This window comes from Cyprinus carpio, chromosome A11, assembly GCF_018340385.1.
Source record: "Cyprinus carpio isolate SPL01 chromosome A11, ASM1834038v1, whole genome shotgun sequence".
In the NCBI taxonomy this organism is placed as follows: Eukaryota; Metazoa; Chordata; class Actinopteri; order Cypriniformes; family Cyprinidae; genus Cyprinus; species Cyprinus carpio.
In genome coordinates, this window is record NC_056582.1 from 4,192,988 (window position 1) to 4,216,634 (window position 23,647).

Below are 23,647 nucleotides of genomic sequence, written 5' to 3' on the forward strand. Positions count from 1 at the left end.
TTTATGTTTTAAAGTAACAGGTTTCCACCAATACAATCCTGTTATGTCCACTTATAGAGATATAACACTAGTTTAGATGATTTAGTATGACTTGCTAGATGGAAACTCCACCTTGTATTCCTCTGACTTCTGCAAGGTATTACATTTTAAATATTATTTAATATACATTACAATTGTTTTAACAAGGAAAGTGAAAAAAAAAAAAAAAAACAATTAGCCGTGCAATTATTATTATTATTATTATTTTGCAATTGCAAGCAACAATTGCATTATGTTAGTAAATGTATTACCTTTCACTGGATTAATTAGTTTAGTTTACAAAGATATAATTAAATCAAAACTTCCCTGTTTGTGAGGGCTGTTGCTTGTCCCCTTTTAAGCTTTCCTTCTGAGCAGATGTGTAGGAATGCATGTTCATTCTTTCTTGTGGGATAATTGTGTGGCAAGCTTGTTCGTTGATTTTTTTCCCAATCCATCATCACTGACATCAGACTTAACAGCGGCGCGCATTCGGGGAGCGCGCTCGACTTTCTGAGCGCGAGACAGTTTATCTGTAATCCGCTTCTTCATTCGGCTCCTTCTCAACGGAATAATACACGGTGAGAGTGCTGCTCTTTTACTCATTCTCATGCTTTAAAGATTGTGTTGTATCGTGTTTGTTTGCGCAAATATTTTGACGGAAACATATTACAAATCTTTTTTATAGGGCTATTATTGTTTCGCTTGGGGGTTTCAGTAAGATAACTTTTGCCTCTTATTCCTTTCCTATCCTTATTATCTGCTAAGTATGTTTTTCATTTATATTATTTTCAAATCTCAAATTATGTTAGTCTCTTAAAAACTGTATGGATAACAGTTTTCTTTTAAAACTTGACCATTAAGATATGCATTTTGCCGTTTGTCTATGCAGGATACACCCCGTAAGCAGTCGCCATATCTTCTTAATGTGCTTAAATGATTTATAAGCAGTTTCATTTTTCGTAAAATGTTCATGATATTTTATAAAGAGGAGGAATAGAAAATGTAGGAGAGTGCGTCTGTTCGCGCGCGCACCTGCGTGTGCACAAGCTTGATCGTATCTTTATGCTCACAATTGTCTTGTCTTGAATTGAGTGGGCAGCTGAGTTTGAAACCATGCAATTATGAATTTTAGTTAGACTCCAAATAAGGCTCTTTCTCTTTCTGCACACGTAATTATACATCAACTTGGTCAATCCATGTGAATTTTTTTTTTAATTGAAAAGAATGTAAAATGATATAGTAGAAATATGTTAATACTTAAAAGTAAATTGCTTTGTCACATAGAGTATGGGTATAAATAACCATATTTGATAAGACAATACATCATTTTACTGTAATGTCAAAAATAAGGCAAAATGTATACTTTTACAGTCAAATATTGTTGCAGTTATTCATTTAATAATTTATATATTTGTCTTTATTGGCCACAGTTGCTGGAATGATTAATTTTTAGGAACTGTAAGTCATCATTTGGTCTTCTATTGTGTTATTATCAGTCCATTTTATGGTAATAAACAGATTTTAATTACTCAAATATAGGTATAATTAACACTAGCTATATGAGTAAATTTAATGACATATACAGTACATGTACTGCAACATATACAGGAACAAAAATGCCATCCAGTAATACTTATACCATCATCACTTTGTACCTTAAATTTTATAATTGCAGACTGCAGTTCTCTACTGTAAATGTAGCAAAAAAAAAGTTTTTTAAAGTTCTGCAAAACTGTGATTCTGTGACTTTAGAAGATTGTTTTAGATGCATTTTTTTTTTCTGGCCCTAATAAATGCTTGAGTCTCATGTAGGCTCTGTTGTCATACTAACACAGCTGCACAGCTTATAAATGGTGTTGAGAAGTGTGATATCCATGTCTTTTTGGTCATTCGTTTCCATCATTCTGTACCTTTTTTTTACTTAAATGTTTTTTTTTTACATTATTGTAAACCTAAATTATTGCTTGGTAATTGTGTTTTCCAAATGTGTGTTGTAATTACAAAGTCACACTCCTAAAGAATGATGTTTTTAAAGATGATAAATTATTGATCATGCCATACAGTGGTATCAAGACAATGCTGAATGAATGTCAAAGAAGCTATTAATAGCCAGGTCTGAATGACCTTCTGCTGATTCTTGCTAGAGGGTGATTGTTAAGAGACACTCCAAAGGTAGACCATCATGATTTGTTCTCCAGCCTCAATCCCCTGCTGGCCAACTGGGAATCAGTCTTTGTGGAACACTGGAGACAGCTGGTCTATTGCTTAGCAAATGAGACACTGTCTTTGTCTCCCGCTTGTCTTCTATGGAAACTGCTTTTACTCAACAGAAACATTTCCATGCGGACTAGTTTTACGGTTGATGTCATATGGCGTGGTTCTCCATGTTCCATTCTTTTTGTTGTCTTCACACCTCACAACATGCCTATAAAGACTCCCACTCAGGAGTGTGTGTGCTTTTGCGTCTGACTGTTTTTGGGACAGGATGAAGGAGATTTCCCTGCTGTGAGAATGAGGAGCATTCTGCCAGGATGCTCAGCTAGAAGATAAGGAGACACATTGCAGGGAGCCAGTTGTGATACTGCGAAACAGTGATATTTGATGGAGCACCACATGTGTTGTAAGCAGTCACATTGGAGACAGGATCTCTCTCTATCTTTTCCTCAGCTCTTGGCACCAGATGGATCCTCCTTATGGCAGTTTTAACACTTAGCCTGTTGCTATGTGTTTTGTGTCCTTGACACTTTTAGAGCTGCCAAAACGAACAATGTGAGGTGTGAAATTGCTGAAAAAACTATTTGTCAAGAGATGGGTGCTCTCATTTGTGTGGGTTTATTTCCCTCTTTTGAAGCATTCTTTTGTTTGATTTTTGTAATTTAATAGGAGGCTGCCTGTGAAATCTTAATGTTTCAGCCAACCTTATCTCAGATTCTCAGTGCAAGATTGGAACGATGCAATTTGCTAAGCTAAGCATTTGTTTTTTCCCTTTGATTGATCTTAGTCACATATAATGTGCTTATATGGACCAACACACCAGCAGTGCAATATCTGACTTCCATTAAAAATAAATTGTGACAAAGCAATATTCTTTACCTGAGTGGAGTATGAAATTGTACTTATGATATTTGTATTACAGTAATATTATTGGTGTCGTTGTAGACTTTCCACATTTAGTCAAAGGTTTATGGTTGGCTTGATACCAGAATTTTGTTTTTTGTGCAATATCAGTCCCTGGTACCTCAGTATTATACTAAATCAATATCTCAATACAAAACCACAGTAGTTAGACTGTTAAATATGAATGATGATGGATACATTTACAAATCTAATGATTTAAATGCTGTCATGTATAGGCAGATAAAGGTCATCTTTAAATCAGGGTCATAGAATGAACAACTAATGACCTTAAAAGCCAATCAAACCTATTTAATAACTCAATAATAAAATTAAAAAAAATTCCACTTGTGTTTTCAAATTCAAAAGTTCTTCAAATATTCCAGAACTTAAAATGTATTGTAATTAAAGAGAAAACAACAAATAATTAAATTAACAAATGCGCTCAAATTAGACAGAAAGCCAAACTTCAGCATCAACTTTCTTAAAATAAATTTTACGTTAACTTTGCTTTTGTGTCTGTATCACTTTGCATGAAGTGCTGAACTGTGTAAAACAGAAGCAACATGCTAACATGAAATCAAATGTAAGTCAAGTGTCCCATGTTCTTTGCCTGGGGAGCGCTGTTTGTAAGAAATTCAGTGAGGATGCTGCCTTTTGTAGGCTGTAAGCAACAGCGCTGTAGCAAAATATCTTTGAGGGTTCACAATAGTGCCACCCTTTCTTGATGGCTAAGACTGTCTTCACGGTCTGGTAGATTTGGTGGGTGTGAATCTGCTGTGGGGAGTGGAGTGCAGCCAATTGCTTCTACATACCAAACTTGACCTGATCCTACAACTAAGGTAGACCTACATATAATACCTGGAATAGAAACTAATTAGAGTTAGCTGGTATTGACTGAGGAAATGTTCACTGTGTCCCATATGTGGTCTGTTTCCACCTCATTCAGCATCAGAAAACTCACACAAAGATATAACCTTCTTAGATCTTCCAGTTGAGAAAGAGAAAAGGCTTCAACCTTTCATCCTGATGAAAAGGTTTTTTTTGTTCTTCGGCTTTCTGGAGGTAGCAGGGGTGCAACAGATGGCTTATGAAGCCCCAGATCTCAGCAGGAGGAGATGTTGAAGACCTCACAGTGGAAGCTCTCCCTCCTCTTGAGATGTCAGTGAGTTCATTAGTGAGCTCCACATTCCTTTCAAACTTTTTCACAATATCATGCATGTCACTCGTGGAGGCTTTTATCAGTTATTCACACAGTAGTAGGATCTGAAGTTTCTGAACACCATGTTGTGCTCACACATACTCACCGCCTAGCTGTTTTCTTTCTGGGATATTTTTTCATTTTTTTTATCTGGGTCTGGCTCTCGTTGTCTTTTGCTGAGTTTCCAAGCACCATGCTGGGCTCCATGTTGTGACCCTTTGTTGAATATCCTATATGATCATAACTTGCCTGCTGTTACTCTACAAACAGCAGAAGTACTACCACATGAATCCACTGAGATCTTTGTTTGTTTTATGGCTATACTTATATGTCTTGTATCTCATATGCACTGACTCTGAAGCATGTGTTTGTGATTTGTTTTTTTGTGATACTACACAGGACTATCTGTTGGTTACTGGAATGTGTTTCCAGGATGTATAATTGATTATTCATGTTGGATGGACTGGAAATTTAAAGAAATTATCAAAGAAATTGAAAATTCTTTCTGTGCATTTTAAAAATATATTCAGTACTTAAGCTTGGTGAATTTTAACATGCTGATAACATGTCAAAGTTACAATATTGTATAGTTTGACTATTAAATGTGTTCTTGATTCACAGGCAGGGATTCCCAAACTTTTTTGTCAGCCGAACACTTTTGAACTAAAATATTGACTTGAAGTATACACTGAGATTTTAAGATAACATTTTAATAAGCTAATTACATAGTCACATGTTCAAGATTTTTTAATGTCAGTCACATGACATGCACATAAATAATTACATGATTTCAAGTGTTTTATATTGATTTAATTTTACAATTATTTATTTTAACTTTACATTTTTATGATTTAAAGAATTATTAGCTTTTCATCAACTCACACATCACTATTATTATTTTTCATACTTAGGGTGATATGAACATTTAACAATTAACTGTTAACATTTATGCTCTTGTAACTACTAAGTGATAACTGCTCAACTGGACATGATATATCAAACCCTGTTAATATATCCTGTTAAATTTATGGTAGCAAACTAGCAGCTATGGTTTCCAGAAATTCTATTAAAAAATATGGCGACAATATTTCATGTAATAAAGGATGGTATATTGGTGCCTGTGTATTTTACAGCTTTTTATTAAGCTAAACAATTATTTATTAAGTAACTTATTTTATTTATCTTACAAGTTTTGTCATTTTAATATACCAATTTACTTGAAATACCAAAATGTGCTGATAACCACCATAACAAAAAATAAAAGATCACATGAATAAATCAGAATTCATTGTTAGTGGCCTGCCCATAAAACAAGGCCAGTACATCTCTATGGATGTTGCACAGGGTCATACAAAGAAAGACAAACACCACACACACAACACTTAAATAATGCAATAAACAAACTAAATAAAATACATAAAATGTAACATAAAGTATAGCACATAACTGATGACAAAAATAAGAAGAATAAATAAATAAATATAAAATATAATCATGTGTGAGGGACCTTTTTACAGTTTTTGCTTGCCACAAGCATCAATTTGATATATACAGGTGCATCTCAATAAATTAGAATGTTTGTGGAAAAGTTCATTTATTTCAGTAATTCAACTCAAATTGTGAAACTCGTGTAATAAATAAATTCAATGCACACAGACTGAAGAAGTTTAAGTCTTTGGTTCTTTTAATTGTGATGATTTTGGCTCACATTTAACATAAACCCACCAATTCACAATCTCAACAAATTAGAATATGGTGACATGCCAATCAGCTTATCAACTCAAAACACCTGCAATTGTTTCCTGAGCCTTCAAAATTGTCTCTCAGTTTGATTCACTAGGATACACAATCAGTATATATATTTGGTAACACTGTAGAATAGGGAACACATATTCACTATTAACTAAGTTTTTTTCCTGACCAAACTCCTAATTTGCTGCTTATTCATAGTTAGTAAGGTAGTTGTTAAGTTTAGATGTGGGGTAGGATGGTAACACTTTAGTATAGAGACCAATTCTCACACACTCATTACACCTAACCATAGTAGCATGGTACTGTATAAACCACTCTGAACACCTTAGGATAGTAACACACTTGTAATCTCCAGGAACACAGTGGTAATCACCACTCACATTTTCTGGGTAAAATATACAGCATTCTCCTGAAAATGTGAGAATTAGTACTCAGCTTTTTCTTACTGTCAAAGTAAAAATTTGCATTCCAGATTTATATATAAAAAAAAGTATATTTACTCTCTTGTTTTGATCAAGGCCTTTTCAAAATCTAGAAACCACATTTTAATAAACAGTCATCGTATACAGAACAAATAGGCAGCATTTTAGTCATTGGCTGTTTTATTGATTTTGCATAGCCCAGCATCTTTATAAATCTCCCTCTCTTTCTTGTCATCTCATGGTCAGCATCTCACCTCATGACTGAACCCTGGGCCTTTGCCATCTCATGCCAGATGTTGTATATGTTATCCATGGGTCCTATTTAAATGGTGTGTGGTCTTTGTGGGTGAGGTCCTACCAAGCCCAGCAGGGTGCACAGCTCCCACATCTCAAGACTCAATTTCATCCCATCATTCAGCTCCCTCAAAGCTCCACCTGTTTGTCACATGACAGTAGGCAGTTTTTGTATGGGATCAGCATGAATCAAAACAGCCAGAGCCTTAATTTATAGAGACTCTTCAGGAATCTGAGCAGCTTCCAGACATTTTTGCATGTTTGTTTAATTTTTACACAGTTTTTTATTTTGGGGGGAGGGGGGGGGGTATCTTTACTGTTGCTGTTTTTTTGTGTGTGTGTGTGTGTGTGGTGGATGAGAGACTAATGAGCTAATAACAAACACACTTGTCATTCTAACAAAGTCTACAGGGGAGTGCTCATACTGAATAGAGACCAGCAATTGTGTGGAGACTAAAGCTCAGTGGTCGATTTAAATTCTCTCCGGTTGTGAAAACTCACAATTGTGTACAACTGACTGACACAGCCCAAAGCAACCAGTGAGAATTCCCAAATGAAGAGCCTTCAATCTTGATACAAATTTCTTCTGGCAGGAGTTTTGGCTACCTAGTCTCATATGCAATTTCCTTCACATAGTCTTTGTGGACAGGTTCTTAAATAGCTCACAATAAAGTCCTCTGGTTAGCAACCCTACACAACATCACTGCAGGGTGTGAGGTGCATTTGTGTGTCTGTGGCTGATAAGGCTGGTCCAACTATTGACCCACACAAGCTCAATACTCCATCCCCATTGATTTATCATACGCTGCTGTCTTCACAGAGCAGAATGCCTTCCTGAGCGGGTTGCCAGGTTGATGAACTACCCCCACCCACATTAAAGAAAGTCTCAGAGAAACCTAAATAAGCTAATGCTGACACCAACACAATGTAAGCACACACCCCTAAGCCCATAAAAGTGTAGGCTATAACTCAATACAAGCACTAATTAATACTAATGCTAATGGTAGCACTAACACAATGTTAAAACCTATGTGTACACTGCCATATCTCTGGATGAGAGTACGTAGCAAAGATTGATGGTAGAAAGTTGTCCTAAACCTTGCTGTGTGTGCATGCAAGACATTTTTGAATCTGATTGCAAAAGGGAAAAATGTATAATATAAACCATGGCATATCAAAGGCTCCTCATTACCACGCAGATGTACCAAACCCTTCTCATTAAATTCTGCTTAATTTCACTGAGCTTGATTCATTACCTAAATCACAGCACTGAGATACTAATTATAAGGCAATAATGGTGAGAGATTGAGCTGCAATTTAAGTTTTGCTATCTTAATGTGCTCTCGAGTTGCAAAGGCAATGAAGAGTAATGTTCTCTTCTGATAATTTTACTTGCATCCTAAAGGCGGCAATAAGAATTTAGAGATTTTTAAAGATGTACTGTATGGAATTTGGATGATCATTTATTCATCCAGTCCAAATGAATTATAGGTGTACTAATTAATTTTGCATTGAATACATTTTGCATATAAAGAAACTTTTGTGAAATATGATTAATGTGACGCACACTCACATATCCAGTCAAGTCATATCCAGAATGTTGAGATTAAGCAGTCTGATGACTGAGGTACTACTACTACTACTACTACTTCTACTGCTACAAGTAATGCTACTACTACTATTACTACTACTAATAATAATAATTTTACTTTCTGAGTGTAAAAGTAAAATGTTACTGCAACAGCTATTAAACAGGCTGTGACAAATCCTACCACACACAGAAGCCACAACCACCACCCCACATATTTTTGGTCCATAAAACACAAAGCCTTATTCTGATCCCGGAAGAGAGCTTTTGGCAAAGCTCTGCAATTCAGAAGACAGACATGATCCAGAATAAAACGTATGTTAAAAACGAAAAAGATGTTCCATTCTGTGAAATGTAAACAATAAACATAAGATAAAACTGGATGTGAACTTATCTTAAATTGAAAGTAATTAATTGAAAATTCATCTTTAATTTTGAAGTTAATATCTGTGCCTTTCTGAATAAGAGCTTCAGGTTAAATTGTACATCTGATGCATTAATTAAATTGGCCCAAGCAGTCTTACTACCTACAAGGAATCTTTAGCATTAAGTGATTTTCATTTGGAATAAAATGGACTTGTTGGGCAGATTTACATTTCTTGTACTCTTTCTCACTTGCTGATAACATTTACAGGTATGCATTTTATCAGTTTATGCATCCCCTAGGAATCAAACCCATGACACTGGCATTTCTAGCACCATGACCTACTCTTTGAGCATGGTTATCACTAGCGAAAATGTGGTTTGGTCACACAAGCCTCACAATTCATAAACTGGCTAAATTATTATTTTCTAGTTTCATTGCAATTCCTTATCTATAATATACAAAATGCATACAAATGCATCCCACAAGTAATTACTGGTGACATTCTTTCAAATATAATGACTGGAAGCCATCAAGAATAGCCTTACTTCATCATTATAAACATGACAAATCATCAGAAAGACATGTTAGATGTAAAGTTAGCATGCTTGTATCAGTACCATTGGTGTCAGTCTTAAATGTAACGTGAGCAGCTCTCAGGGACAAAGGTGCCAGTTTTACTGAGGGGGGCATCTGAGGATGAGAGCAGACCTTGGATGATCAAAGTAAGACCCATGTCACTGATTTGCATGGTGAGATCCATGGTGAGAGCCTCCTCATAAGCTTGACTTTGATATGTCACCTGAGGAAAGATTCTTCCTTTGGATCCTCTTATTCTTAGCCTATGGGAATCCAAACCTGATATTTAGTCTGGCAAGTTTTCTCAACACATTAAGGTTGCCTTTGAGCTCTTGTTTATTTCATGTCAAAGCAAAGCAAAGCTATTATTTAAATATGAAAGTATATTTGTGGGTGTAACATTATGGTCTGGCTTGAGAAGTCCTGATTTAAAATTCAAAAGTTTCCTTGAAAATCCTTGAAAGTTTGACGTTTTTTTTTTTTTCAGTTTTGATTAATTTAAGTTATGATAAACATTATTATCAAGGTATATTAGGTATAACATCCAAATTTATATGGCTGGATTCTTGAATACATGGCCAAACAATGAGATGCAAACTGGGTGTTATAAATGGTCTGTCTATCTGCCAGTGTGTCAGTGATGGTTAGTCATATTACAAATATAACATAACATTACAAATATAATATTACAAATGTAATTCATACATACACTGAAAATGCTTTTTACATGCTGAGCATGCATTTTTTTGGGGGGTGGGGGGTAGTCTTAACATCCTTAATATTTAAAAAATGTAAAAATTGATAATATTGCCATGTGATATTGCCAAATGATGAATGTGGTCCAAGAAACAAACGGTTCAACCAACAACAACAAAAAAAGGAAATCATATCATAGAGGAACCACACTTACCTTAATTCTTGTTGTAAAAATCACACTTTAGTTTAGGTACCAATTCTCACGATTAACTAATTGCTTATTAGCATGCATATTACTAGCATATTGGCTGCTTATTAGTAGTTTAAACATATATTTTGTATGGCCATGAACTTAAACTTAACAACTACCTTACTTACCATTAATAAGCAGTAATTAATTTATTAAGGCAAAAGTCATAGTTAACTGATAGTTTAGAGTGAGAATTGGACCTTAATATAAAGTGTAACCTAAAATGGCATATGTTGTTGATGATATTTAGGAATGAACTATTCATGATATATGTAAAAAAAAAAAAAAAAAAAAAAAAAAAAAAAAAAAGGATATTTAATAAGTATTTCTCAAAATAATAATTAAGGTGTGTGCACTTACATGTATTCAAAGTGCAAAAGTCTGACCTGATCTTGCCCTAAACAACAGGTTGCACTGTGTTTGAAGATGGCGGCTCCCAGCTTTTGTTGTCTGTTAGCTCTGCTCCTCATCACACTGACCCACACCTCGTACAGCTCTGAGATGCAATCTGAAAATGCCAAACGGAGTCTGGCTCTGTCTTCCACCTCTGACTCCAAGCAAGACCATGAAATAGGACTACTGGGCGGCAGCCAACGATGGAGACACTGGTCACGTAAAGAAAAGGATAGTGTTGTGCTTCACTCTCAAAGGCCACTGGATCAACCGGAGGATGATGGGACAAGTCTGGAGGGTCTAAGCCCTGTAAGGCTGGAGATAGGGCCTGGGGAGAGTATGAGGACGGAGGTTCATGAGGAGGTCAGGGGTCCTGCTCATATGCGGCGGGGAAATCATCCACCGGAGGGAGAGTTCAATCGTAAAGGCAGGAGACATGGCCACGGTCATCAGGCTGATCACAGAAAACAGGGAGGCAAAAGAGACAAAGGTCGAGCTAAAGGTAATTGAGATTTGCTTAATTTTCTACTTTGTAAATATGAGTCATGTGCAATATGATAAGCATTTTATTTCATAAGAAATTATCCCCCATATTTCTGTTGCTGAAACATCTATGCCAAAAGGACAAAGAAAATATATATATTATTTATTATTATTATTTTTATTAAAGATAACATATCTTAAGTTATATATAATATATATAATAATATATATATTATATATAATATTTTTTTATTTGTCATTTTGTGTTTCAAGAATAAGGTCCAAGGTAAAGAATACACTAGAAGTTACTTAAATGTAAAATGCTTTTCTCTGTTTAAAGGGGTGGTTGATTGCGATTTCACTTTTTTAACGTTAGTTAGTGTGTAATGTTGCTGTTTGTGCATAAACAATATCTGCAAAGTTACAAATCTGAAAGTTCAGTGCAAATGAAGATATCATCTTCTAAAATTCAGACAGTTTAATGCCTACAAATACGCCTGGTAGGGACTACAACAAGTTACTTCCCAGGTTCATGATGTTTCAACCCAGATAAACCCCACCCTCGGGAAAAGGCAGCAAAGGGGGCGAGGCCATGCTGCGCTGCTTTAGAGAAGAGGAAGAGAAAACTAGAGGTGCACGTAAAAATCTCTTCTCATATGAATTGCGATTCTGTCTTCTAACAATTCTAATGGATTCACAAGTTTCAAAATCAGTGTTCTAAAGCAGCGGTTCTTAATACTGTTCCTTGCGTCACCCTGCTCTGCACATGCTCTGCATCTCTCTTTCTCTTGTTTAGCTCAGCTCCAACAATGAACTATTCCAATTATACACTTATTTTCACATAGCTATGAGAAGCGTTAATTTATCAATGTTAAGCTTAAAGTCTGGGATGTGAGAATATAGATCATTATGATCATTATGATTCTGACATATTGATAATAGTCTCTTCAGTCTCCATAGCTGACCTCATCTGAAGTCTTCACATGTTGGGCTGGACCACAATTGGAGCTGGTGCAGTTTCTAGTAACCCTAATAATATCAATGTTGAAAACAGTTGTAGTGCTTAATATTTTTGAGAAAGCTGTGATGACACTATCAAACTTTTATTATGTTACAATGTTAGATTTCTGTTTCAAATAAATGCTGTTTTTTTTTTTAACTTTCTATTAATCATTAATCACATTAATCACATTAGACTGATTTCCAGTAGTGGACCAAGTAGTGTACGTTATTTGAATGTGGCTTGAAGCTGAATGTGTGCTTAGCTGGATACATTTGAAATAATATCTGCCAGTGAGCAGGAAAAGTTTGGATTTGTCACTCTGCTAATATAGATTAGTAAACTTCACCCCAAAATTAGCAATATTGTCAACATGTACTACGAATACTAATTTTATTAAAGACCGACCATAGTTTCTCTCTCTTTTTTCTCCTAGGGGATCTCTATGACCCTGAACCAGAATTAGGCTCCTTGTTGAAGGATATGAATGCATTTGAGGATGGTTTTTACACCTCCCCGCCCAATCACGACAATGCCCCACTCACTGAAGCTCCCTCCTCTCTCTTCCCCATTTTGGTAACCACGGCAATCAACGAGCATCCCCCAACACTGTCCCCAGCCTCCACCAAACCCCAGGTACCCTGGCAAGCAGAAGCGTCCTTGAGTATGAAGGTCTGTTGTGTTGTCCAAAGTGTTTAGTTTCCTAAGATGCTGTTATTCTCTCATTTACACAGAGGACTGTGCTCAATATGTCCTGAAGCATTTTTGTATTGTTTGGGGGGAAAATAAGTGCAGAGCAGTTTGCCTTGATTCTTTATATATATATATATATATATATATATATATATATATATATATATATATATATATATATATATGTATATATATATATATATGTATATATATATATATATATATATATATATATATATATATATATATATATATATATAGTATTTTTTTTTTTTTTTTTTTTTTTTTTTGTTAAACAGTTCACCAGCATCCTGGTTTTATTGTTAGAAATACTTATTGCCATTACTCTTGGGACGTTTTGCTGCTTTCAGCCTGTGTTAAAGTGCCTTGAGTCTTTTTCCACTCTGTCATTTTGTTGTTAGATCCCAAAATGAACATCTTCATTGGAACCACACACTGTGGCAGATATAGATACTGAAATGCTGTTTGGAGCCAGTAGTGGTGGTACTTGTCAACCTTGTGGTGTGCAGCGCTTCATCACACAGATTTATTTACCTGTGCTTCTGTGCCGTGCTTATTACTGAGTGCCGCCCGGGGCTAGATCATACACGAGTAAAATTACCAAGCTCGCTTTGCACCAGGGAGGAGGTGGAGGAGGGGAGCTGTCACAAGAGCGAGTGAGGGGTGAGATGTCGCTCGCCCATCCTCCTGCTCCTCTTTTTCACAGCCATCTGTTCTGCTCCATTCTCCTCCCTGGAACTCTTTTTACCACTCCCTGTATATATTCAGATTCTCTTGAGGGACATCACTAGGCCCGGATACTGATATTAATAAAAACTACATTTGCATTTCCTTAAGGACATACAAACGCTTACAAAGCAGCAAAAGAATAGTGTTTTTGCTAAAATAATCCAGAAAGCAAAGTTAGCTGCCAGAATGAGACGCAGAGAGATGAGCATAGACTGTTACTGGTGAAAATTCTGACTTAAAGTCAATAGGTGATTTCTAAATTTTAATCTTAAGTAGATTAAATCTTGAGGTATCAATTTATTTAATGTAATTTTTTTTATTGTGTTTTATTTTATTTTGTTGTATTTTATTGTATTTTACTTTACCTTACCTTACCACACCACAATGTAATGGTCTTTTTATTTAAATTAAATAATACATGGATTTTTGGGAAATAACGAAAAAGAAAGAAGAATAGTAAAAGAATAAGAATTTAATTTAAAAATATTCACCCATGCAATCTTTATTTTTTAACAATAAACTTTAACAATAACAAAGAGTATTTTTCTTTCAGCTAAAGTCAGCATTTTTGCATTTTTGTGTGCCTAATATGTTGAAAATATAAAAAATCCTTGTATTGTCACATTCAGTTGTGAATGACTATATTTTGACTATACAGTATATGACTATATTTTCAATTCAGTATTTTCAATTCAAACTGCAAAATTTGACAGAGAAGTGAAGAGGTGGGAGAGATACTATTGTTTATTTTTATTAATACCAGAAAAAAAATAACAATATAAGAGCAAAACACAGTTAAGTCTGTCAAACCTTGTGGTGGTTCTGATTGTGTGTAGCACCTGCTGCTCTGCACATTGTTCTAAAAGATCCCAACAAGGGTGGCCTTATATTTGTTTTTAACATTAAGGCTCACTTGGGTTACAAATTGCTTGTAAAATTGGCCATTTACCAGCAAATGAGGTTGGTGGGCAAAACAGTTTATTTATTTACCTGATCCCAACTTTATAAGTCAATTTTGTTCAAGTGGTCCAGGCTGAATTAATTGCAGGAAATGATGTAAGAAAAAGAAGAAATGCTAAAGAATTTCAAAACAGTATTGCACTGCAAGCACTATAATGTCAAATGGTACACAATCATATGTAAGTTGTATGGCTACACAGAGCATTATGGCTACACAAAATTGAAACTGTATCACACGAACCCCCAGCTGCTACTAAAATGCTGTGGATTGCAGTTCAATGACTTAAAGTACTGTAGACAGTTCTAATTAGGCTTCGATCACTAACAGCCTTAGATAAAGAAATACAAAGACAGATCTTCAGTTTGCACTTAATCTAACTGCCATTCCTCTAATAGATCACCTGTAGTCTTTAGAGACAATCTATATATCTATCCATTTATCTATACTACTGTACTCCATATAGTTTAATTATAAGGTATATTTTTATCATGAAATAAAATTTCAAGAGCGAAACTGAAAGAATGTGGTATTTTGATTTCACACAGTGTTTTTCCTTGTATTGCTGAGGCACTGAGCAGCAGAAGTCAGTTATTACTCTGGTTAGATTCTCTCTGTCCTCTCCAGTCATTCAACTCCCAGAAGAGCACCATCCTTAATGATGTTCACTTGTACTGTGTCAGTGCTGCTGTTGCTCCAGTCGCTGGCAAAAACTTTACAGGAGCTCATACACATATCAGCATGTGATGCCAGAAGCTTTAGAGTGCAGGCTTCAGTGTATACACATCTAAGAGCCAGATTTACTAACAGCTACTAACAGTAGTCAATTTAAGGTTTTTCTTTTATTATTTTTTTTTGGCAGAACTTTCCACTCCCATCAGTGCTTTCATGGGATTGCAGTCTCACGCTAAGTTGCCTTGTTTAGTAAATCTAGCCCTAGGTATTCTACTATGTTTTAGAACACAAAAGGGTACATTTTGAATGTTCATACAGCTCTTTTTAGGGTTTCAGTGGACATGGAAATTTCAAGGGAATTTCAGAGAATTTTAGAATTGGGATTTGCAGTTATGTATATTGTGGTGTATGCAAATTTCCAATATTGTTATTTTTTTCTTTTCATATTCATGTTCATTATTTATACATTATTATTCATTATGAGTAGGGCTGCATGATTAATTGCATGCGATTGTCGTGTGTCTCGTCAGTAAAGCCAGTATAGTCAGTAAATCACATGCGATTAATCATGCAGCCCTAATTATGAGTTATTCTTTTTTTATTATTTTTATTGTTACTCTTCATTATATTCATACTACTGTCTTATGTTACTTATATTCAGTATTACACATTTATTTTCCTCTTTGTATGTATTTCATCTATATTTTTATTCCATAGATGCAGTTTTTTCTTTGGTCTGACATATGAAGGGTACATTTTGTTATGGTAAAAGGATCTTTTAGTAAGATGTTGAACACCTGATATATATGTGTGTGTGTGTGTGTGTGTGTGTAAAGGATGTTCTCCGAATTTGCCTTTCTTAGTACTAGATGTTCTTTCCAAGAGTTAGTATTTGCAAAGTGATATCTGAAGATTGCTAACCTCTGCTGTTTCAGCACTGAAGGGTGTAAAACCACAACTCATATCTCTATTTTTGTACCTAATTGTGAGTAATTGTTCTTCCTAATTCTTCATAATTTTTCATTTGTGATCCATTAAAAAAAATGACAGGCCAAATTTTGGAATGACATGAGGGAGAATAATATTTTTGTTTTGTTTTTTGTTTTTTTTGGTTTAGTGCTTTTCACAGTACAGTACAGTTTCAGTGTTACTGTGTCTTTGGAATCTAATAAACAGGGAACATTTCATTACATCCCTTACATTTGCTTTAATCTCTGAAACCATTGTATTTTGCTAAAGTTCTAAAAGTATGTTAAAACTGACCCTAAGTGGACTGAACACAATTCACTATTTCAGACAGAAACACTTCAGCTTGGCTAAAGAGATGTCTTTAATCTACATTGAAACTGAGAGAGTGTGTCTGAGTGCCGGCCATTATTAGGAAGGCTGTTCCAGAGTTTAGGAGCCAAAGGTAAAAATGCTTCTATATCAGACTTTGATATCCTAGAGTTCTGTGACCTTATGATGGATTGTAATGAGATACAAGATTGGTTAAATACAAAGGAGCTCAGCAGTTTAGTGCTCTATAAGTAGCAATATTTTTAAATTAAAGCAGAATTTGAAAGGTAGCCAGTCTAGAGACGATAAAATTGGTGTGATAAGATAATATTTTCTTGACTTGGCAAGAACACTAGGAGCTGCATTTTGAATCAACTATAGCTTGTTTACGGAAGCAAGGCAGACACTTTGCAGTGCACTACAATAATCTAGTCTTGAGGGCATTAATGCTTGAAGTAGCTTTTCTTTATCAGAAAGAGATAACATGTTCCATAACTTGGCATTGTTTCAAAGGTGGAAGAAGGGTGTTTTGGTGACATGGAAAATATGATTGTCAAAAAAATCGTAATAAATTATAATAAAAACCCCAACAACTTTACTCTCTAATGTAACACCTAGATCTTTAATTGTAAAGGGTGGAGTAGCATTTTGGTCGGATGACTAATAAAATGACTGGTCATCCAGCCGTTTATGTTTTTAATACACTTTAAATTGGAATAAATGTGAGGCCAGGCAGTTCATTGTTAATTGATATCAACATTGAGCCTATTTATGATTATAAATGCCCTTGGTTTTATTATGCAATATTAATCAGTATACATTATTTCAAAAAGAAATCAAATATATAAAAAAATCTTTAAATCTTCAAAATCAAAATATAATAACTTTCTCCACCTCTAAAGCTTCCAAAGATTTGCAGAAGGTGAAAAACAATAGTTTGTGACGGCATAACTGGACGTTGCTTTTATTGAATTATGAAGAAAATTATTTTGTCCAGAAGACAAGTGTTCCTGTGGCTCAGTGGTAGAGCTTTGCGTTAGCAGCACAAAAGGTTGTGGGTTCAATTCCCCGGGTACACACATACTGGTAAAAAAAATGTATAGCCTGAATGCACATCAACTAAATTCATAAAAAAACATCTGCTAAATGCATAAATGTAAATGTAAGATGACCAGTAGGTGGTGCTGTCACTAAACTTGGCTTATGTGATGCTTCCTCTGACCATGTGAGCCAGGACTAGCATAATATGTCACTTCACTGAATTTAGCATTTTGAATACTATTTAGTATCTTCAAGCATTTCTTTGTTATTTTAGTGTAAGTACTTCACAGTTTTTCTCAGCTATCCTATAATATAAATCAGTGCAAAGTTGTTATATCACAGGTTTTAAATTAGCAGCTTGCTTAAAGGTGACGTCAAGTTGATCACCCAGAATAAACCTTTCTAAAACCATGTTTTAAATCCATCTCATTCAGAAGCTGGGTCGAGGGAAGACTCAAGGGGAGGTGATGCCGACTCTGGACATGGCACTCTTTGACTGGACTGATTATGAGGATATGAAGCCTGTAGACGCTTGGCCATCCAACAAAAGAAAAGGTATGAAAGGGCATTCTCAAGTCTAATCAAAAACAGTTTTTACTAAGCTTAAATAATTAGCAAACTCACAGCTGATTTCTGAATAAAGGATTTCATTGGAGGCCTGTGTCTGTCTATTTCCCCAATAAAGATAAACGCCGTGGCAAAAACAAGAGTAATGGGAACGCAACACTTGATGCTGATGTCATTGACCCATGTGACCATCATCTCGACTGCCTCCCTGGTCAGTGCAATGCTGTAATTGTTTTTATATTACAATTATCAAAGGAATAGTTCACCCATTCACCACATTAAAAATCTATCATTATTTACCATTCATTCAAACCTGTATGATTTTCTTTTTTCCATGGAACACTGATGGTATTTTTCAAGTGTCTTCTGGGCACATTTATGAGCAAATGAGATAAACCTTTGAGTCTATAATCTTTTCAGTCAGAATAGTTAATTCACAAAGCAGATTGGGGTACAGTGACAACTCTCTGCCTAAGTTATAATGTGTCGTTGAATAAATTATCCAGCTGATTCCAATAAACTTTTTAAACCAATAAACTACTATTAGGAGTTTTTACATTACATCAGGGCAATAACCTGACACAATGTAATAAAGCGAAAAGAAACAAAAGTTCTCTTCTAAAATCTCTTCCATATACAGTATATCTTTTGTCCTAACCTGCTGTGACAAATAATAAACAACATTTCTAAGTTTGTATTTCAACTGCATATGAAATATATAATATCTCCAGCATGTAATTTTTAATTCCACATGCCAAGTGTCATATGCTTCTATCCACTAGTTTTCAACCACATAACTTTTCAGTGATGCTTGCAAACGTATGTTCGAACAATGGTTTCAGGAAATGGCAAATTGATGAATTAAAAGACTAAAATACAGTATAGGCCTTCAATAGAAAAGAGTGGCCAGGAATTAGTTTCTTTCTTTCTTTCTTTCTTCCAAAATATACCTTCTGTGTTTCACAGTAGAAAAAAGTTATATTGGTTTGCAATGATGTGAGGATGAGTAAATGATGATGAAATGATTTTTTAAATTTTTTTATTTTTTTATTTTTTACAGTGAACTGTTTCTTTAATATGATATTTATTAGCAAGAAATATTATAAAATTCTTGCCAGTGTTTACATTTGTGGTTCATCCTGTGCTACGATTAGGTTCCTGTTGTGACCTGAGAGAACATGAGTGCAAACCTCACAATCGTGGCCTAAACAACAAGTGTTATGATGACTGCATGTGTGAAGAGGGTGAGTATGTTTTTTTTTTTTTTTTGTTTCCTTAGAAGGAAAAATAACATTCTAGAGCAATAAACAAAATATAGAAAGGAATCTCATAAAACTCAGGAACATGTCTGGGTCTTACAGTATTTCACTGATAAATCAAAAGAAAGAAATACAATACTGAATTTTACTTAAAGAAAATGAAGTTTATTTTTAGAACTATAAAGTCTTTTACATTGCATCAAGGCACTAACCTGAGAAAATGTAAAATTCTTTAGGTCTGCGTTGTTATGCCAAGTTTCACCGCAAGCGGAGGGTGACCCGAAGACGGGGCCGCTGTGTGGAGCCAGAATCAGCCAACAGCAACCAAGGAGCCTTCATCACCATCTGACATATAGAGAGCCATCTGACATATAGAGAGATACCCCATGACTGATGATGGACTGAGCTTTGAAGAATGTGGGTCAAAGTTAAACGTCCTCAGCCCACAGTATAAATGTACATACACTGTTCATCTGCCTGTAAGAGGGAGCACGAGTCAAAATTAAATATAGAATGGCTTTTAAATTCTTGGATTTGAATTGAGGTAGCAATCAGGATACAGAATTAATTTGAAACAGGAAGTAGAATTGTATTTTTCAGTTTGAATTAACCATAAACATTATCACACACTCAACATAGAAACACTAGATGATATTAATAATAACATTTTGAAATGCCACCTATTAAAATTTGTCTGTGATTTGTAATTTCATTAAATATAATCAAATTGTGTTTTTGGACCACGGAATTAATCAAAGCCAACTAATGGACCACTGAATTTTCTAACATACTTTTACTAGTAGTACACTTTTGTGGATAGATATATAGCTCAATATATTATGTAATTGATAGATTCAAATTTGGTCAGTATTTATTTTATTTTTTTTAACAAAATTAATTGAAAAAAATTTGCCGATTTTATTTGTGATGCAGGTAGGCATAATTAAAACCTGAAAATATACTAGAGGCAGTAAAATGGCAACAACATTTAACTTTTCAAACAAATGATGATTATGGGGACAGATTATCTATTAATAAACAATAATTCTTCCATGGTTCCTTGCACAATATTATAGCATAACCTCAAAATGTTTTTACCATAGCACATGATTTGTAAATAAATACATTTTGACACTGGCATCACATAACCAGCTCCATATGTATGGCTTTTCTAACATAGTAAACTTGCTCAGTCTCTCACCCGGTACAGCACTGCACTTTGCGATGCAAAACGCTCGGCTATGAGTTTCATGAAACACAAGTCATGATAAAAGAGATCAAACTTGTAGAAAGTCCCATTGTTTCCTTAGCTAATGCATTTTTATCTCACATTTGCTTTGGTTAACACTGTTGGTTAGGTTTAAGGGTAGGTTTAAGTGAAAGTGGTACAGGATGTTATTTAATTTTCACAGGCATGTATTCATTTTCAATGAACCTTGGTTGGAAGTGAAAATGTATTTAGTTTATAGAAATAGGTCTGTTCAAAGAAAAATGATTTGCGCGTATCAGGGATTTAATAAGCACAGTTATACAACAATAGTGATTAAATTGATGATGCAATTATTTATGCTATGTCATAAAACTTTAATTTCTACTTTGAATTACAATTCGGTCAATTCCTCTTTCTGTTATTCAAATTCCAATTCAACATTCTGACTGTGGCCAACTGAATATGAGAATCCACACTTACGGAATTTAAAGGAAGCAGCTCCTTAAATTATGAATTTTGCCCAACCCTGCTGTTTGTCAAAACTTACTTATAAGTTTGTACAGAATCATTTGTGTCTGAATGGAAGGCTTTTCTACTGATTATTGTTGTACTACTGTCAGTAACTATTGCTACTCCTGTATTATAGATATTGATTTGTTTGGTTTATTTGTAATATATGCTTTATTTATTCAAGTACCAAACAACTTCTTTTATTGAGAGATGTATCAGTGTGCTCTTCTTTAATGACTGTGCGTTCTGACAGAAAGATGTATGGGTGAATGAGTGATTGTTACCTATATGGGTTAGAGGGATAGAGGTAGACAGAGGAGATTGAGGGAGAGATGGATGAATTGTCAGTTTAAACTTCTGAGCTTCTTTATGATCTGACAAACATCTGCATCCCATCAATGTCTTGATTTAATTGTTTATTAGACTTTTATGTTAGTGGAGCTGAAATGCTTTAGTCTTTGTAAAGTCTTTTCTGTCACCTGTTTTCAACTTGAAATTTCTCACACTCAATAAATTGTTGATTATTTTTAACTGGTATACCAGAAATAAACTTAACTAAGGACACTTGGATCCTAACAGTTTTTTCTCTTCTTTGCAGTAGTACACTTCATGTTTCCATGCACTGCTACTGAAGGTTCATGATCTAAATGCATGGGGTACTTTGATGATTTGCTACTTACTAGCTAATATGTGTAGTGTACATGAAAGCATACTGTGCTTAGTAAAGATGTGATATTTTCCCCAAACCAACAAAAGCAGCAATCCAGTCTCACAGCCGATTCTACTGGTTTTATTGTCATTCACATTGTTAAATGCAACAGTTGAACAATAAGATTAGCTGTGGCGTGGGGTTTGTGATTAACTGGTTAAGCAAAAAAATAAAAAATAAATAAACAAAATAAAAATAATTATTGTGCTCTTAAGTCAGCCATATTGTGTCGTCTAGATTTAGGTGAGATTATAATGAAACATCATAATGAAACATAATCTAAACAGGCAAGAGAAGATATGTAATTATTACTTTTGATTGTTTCAATTTTTTTTTTTTTTTTTTTTTTTTTTTAAGAATTGTGCTGCAATATTCAGAATGGTTTGCACACCACAAGTTTAAACTTTATTGCATGATTTATCTAAACTACATGAATTTTGATATTAATTTGAAAATTCATTATCTGTAGGTACTATGAGAATTTTATTAGCACAGAGACACAAAAAGATGAACAGTGGTGGTAAAGCCTGGACTTGCCATTGAATCTAGAACCTCAGGCAGTGTATGATGCCTCTGAAAAACTTCCTCAGAGAGCTCTATAATGCATGGATGTGTCCTCTAAACTGACTAATAGTCCGTGGCATTGTCTCTGTTCGGGGAATGGAAGGCTCTCTGCAGAGCAGGTGACCTTGCTTTCTCAGTCTTTGTGTCCTTCTGCCTTACTTGCTGTTTATTTATCTTCCCATTCTCTTTGTGTATTCTGTGTCACACTTGCTTCCTGAGTATCATTGTTTCTTGTTTTTCACCTGCAATTTATCACCCCATATCAATATTTGTGACAGAGTCCAAATAATTTTTGCACATTAGCGCTAATCAATGAACCAGGATAGTGGGTTAATGCCACACAGGGCCTTTTAAAGCCTCAGACTGCATGACTCCAGACTGCAAAATGAAACTTAACACTTGGGTCTTAGGTGCATACAATCTGAGCTTACCATTGAAGCCTCCAGGCCATTTATCTATACAGTATGAGATAACCACTGGGCCCTCAGCAACTTTTAAATGAGGGTCTCTCATTTTGAACAACAGGGCCCACAGGTGACTCCACCTGCACAATGCAAGCCTAACACCAGAACAGTAAGCTTTACGCTTCCTGCACTCGTAACTTTGAACATGGACATAGGCCTCCACAAGAGCACACCTCAATGATTGAGCCATCAGGTGTAATCAATGCCCCTTTCCCATTGGAAATATGCAAAGATTAAAATGGAAACTGATTCCATTTTTCCTACTGGCGAAAGTTAGGATATCCAATTTAAATAGGAAAAGGTAAAAAGGTTTGATTTGTTTAATTAATTAAATAATTAATTAATTAATTTTTTTTTTTTTGAGGAGTTGCACCATTGACATTTTACAACCTGAACTAACTGCTTGTCATAAAAGTCTCAAATTATGGACATAAGGGTCTGCAGGGTCCTCTCTATGATTTAATATGTGAGATATATGTGTGTTCATTGTTTTCTGAAGGTTTAGCACACCACATGACTTTAATTTGATGTAAAAAGAATTATCTACTGCGTACAGAACTGTTTAAATTTAGTGGCTACAAAAATAAAATCAAAAGACGTTACCTTCCTCCTATACCAACTGTAATTCAGCCTTGAAAAAATAAACATCACATTCTTGTGCTTTTAAGCAGATCGAGCTGATGTATTTTTGATGCAGTCTCATGCTGGGCTTTGCTGGTCTTGGAGTGAGGCCACAGAAATGATATATCACATTCACACATCCCGATTGGACACCCACTGCACAACACTGTCATCCCAGGAGCTGCATTCAC

General features: G+C 34.9%; 1 protein-coding gene across 4 annotated transcripts; it reads left to right on the forward strand.

The window, feature by feature from the left end:
• Positions 1–416: 416 nt before the first annotated feature.
• Positions 417–21,668, forward strand: LOC109063609 (draxin-like). Of its 4 annotated transcripts, none has more exons than XM_042765956.1 (7): positions 417–599; positions 10,690–11,176; positions 12,594–12,829; positions 17,990–18,107; positions 18,238–18,330; positions 19,274–19,363; positions 19,615–21,668. In XM_042765956.1, exons 2-7 carry the CDS (start codon positions 10,708–10,710, stop codon positions 19,725–19,727), a joined length of 1,119 nt encoding a protein of 372 aa, XP_042621890.1. In that variant the 5' UTR covers positions 417–599; positions 10,690–10,707; the 3' UTR covers positions 19,728–21,668. The 4 variants fall into 4 exon arrangements, with proteins under 4 accessions (XP_042621890.1, XP_042621892.1, XP_042621889.1 ...); XM_042765958.1 differs by having other exon boundaries at positions 420–599; positions 12,594–12,793; XM_042765955.1 differs by having other exon boundaries at positions 421–599; positions 17,987–18,107.
• The last annotated feature ends 1,979 nt before the right edge of the window (positions 21,669–23,647 follow it).